Raw genomic sequence first — 1,261 nt, forward strand, 5'->3', positions numbered from 1 at the left:
GCTGGCACCGTTAAAGACCTATGTTTGCTTTCAAATTTTGCACATGACAAAAGAGAAAGGGGGCCACTCATTTCGAGAACTCGACTATAATGGACCAAATTGTGCATTTTGGCTTTCAACGTGTCCTTGGTGACAGAAACATACATACTGTTGAACTCTTCAACTAAAATTCTTAAAGAAGTAGAAGTGGAGGCAGTGATACACTTGCTAAAACAGATATCAATTACTTGACGTAGTTTTAAGAATAACAACCAATAATCATCATTTTCTGGGATCAAGTCACCAACTAGTAGACCCAAGTATTTTACAAACATCATAGTCTCTGAACCTGACATTCTTAATTTAGTGCATCCTTCATTCAACCGATTGTCATTGATTAGAGGAATGTTATTAGATTCACATAAACCAAAATAGAAAGAACTGATGCGATCATTTAAAGTCTCTAGAGTAAAAAATTTGGGGATGCAGTGTTTCAGCACATGTACCACGACATAATGACAGCACCCTTCGGCCAAGTCATGAAAAATATCAACTGAATAATTACTTGTGATGTGGAACGAAGGTAGAGCATTTAAAAAGCAATCAGACTTTACCCCTGTTAATATAGGGGCACAAGCTGCAACATCCTCAGCATATGAAATTTCGTCTCTTAACAGATTAGGCATTTCTATTGCCTGAGTACGAGTGTCATCGATAAAAGCTTTGCAAAATCTACAAAAATAATTTGCAGTGAATCCTTCAACAAAACCACCAAGAGAATTCATAGCTTTGTTATCAGCAAGCAAAAGACAAGTAACAAAGTAAATGCGCTTTTCACCATCATTAGTTTGAACTAATATTCCATCATCTTCAAGTGACTTTAGCATGGATATCAGATGTGCAAAAATCTCCTTATCAGTAAAATCCTTACGCAAACTATATTCATAGAGATAGACCAAGAAAACATTTTCAATTAATGATTGACATTCAGATGGTAAGCATGGCAGAGATGCATAAACAGCATCCAGGACTCTATTGTGCGAACCCAACGGATTATTACATTCTACACCATCACAAAATATATGAAGAGGAAAAACAATGTCATTTACTGAAAATCGAGCACGCTTCTGTTTCCATAAAGGGCACTGCATAAAGTTTTTTATAGTTACATGGTTTGCATCAACACGTAAAGAGGAAATCTCATTTTGAATTGATTCATATGCATCAGGTAACTCCAGGAAATTTTTAAGTGACAAATTTAAAGGAATACTTTGAATAGTAC

The 1,261-nt window shown here is 35.5% G+C and overlaps 1 protein-coding gene across 1 annotated transcript; it reads right to left on the reverse strand.

Annotated features, from left to right (window-relative positions):
• Positions 1–148: 148 nt before the first annotated feature.
• On the reverse strand, positions 149–1,124 carry LOC127752042 (uncharacterized; the record flags this gene model as incomplete). Its single annotated transcript, XM_052276542.1, has 1 exon — positions 149–1,124. A coding segment is annotated over one exon (976 nt), but the record flags the coding sequence as incomplete, so codon positions are not given.
• Positions 1,125–1,261: the final 137 nt, after the last annotated feature.

This window comes from Frankliniella occidentalis, unplaced genomic scaffold (genome assembly GCF_000697945.3).
Source record: "Frankliniella occidentalis isolate FOCC.00 unplaced genomic scaffold, Focc_3.1 Scaffold3361, whole genome shotgun sequence".
NCBI lineage: Eukaryota > Metazoa > Arthropoda > Insecta > Thysanoptera > Thripidae > Frankliniella > Frankliniella occidentalis.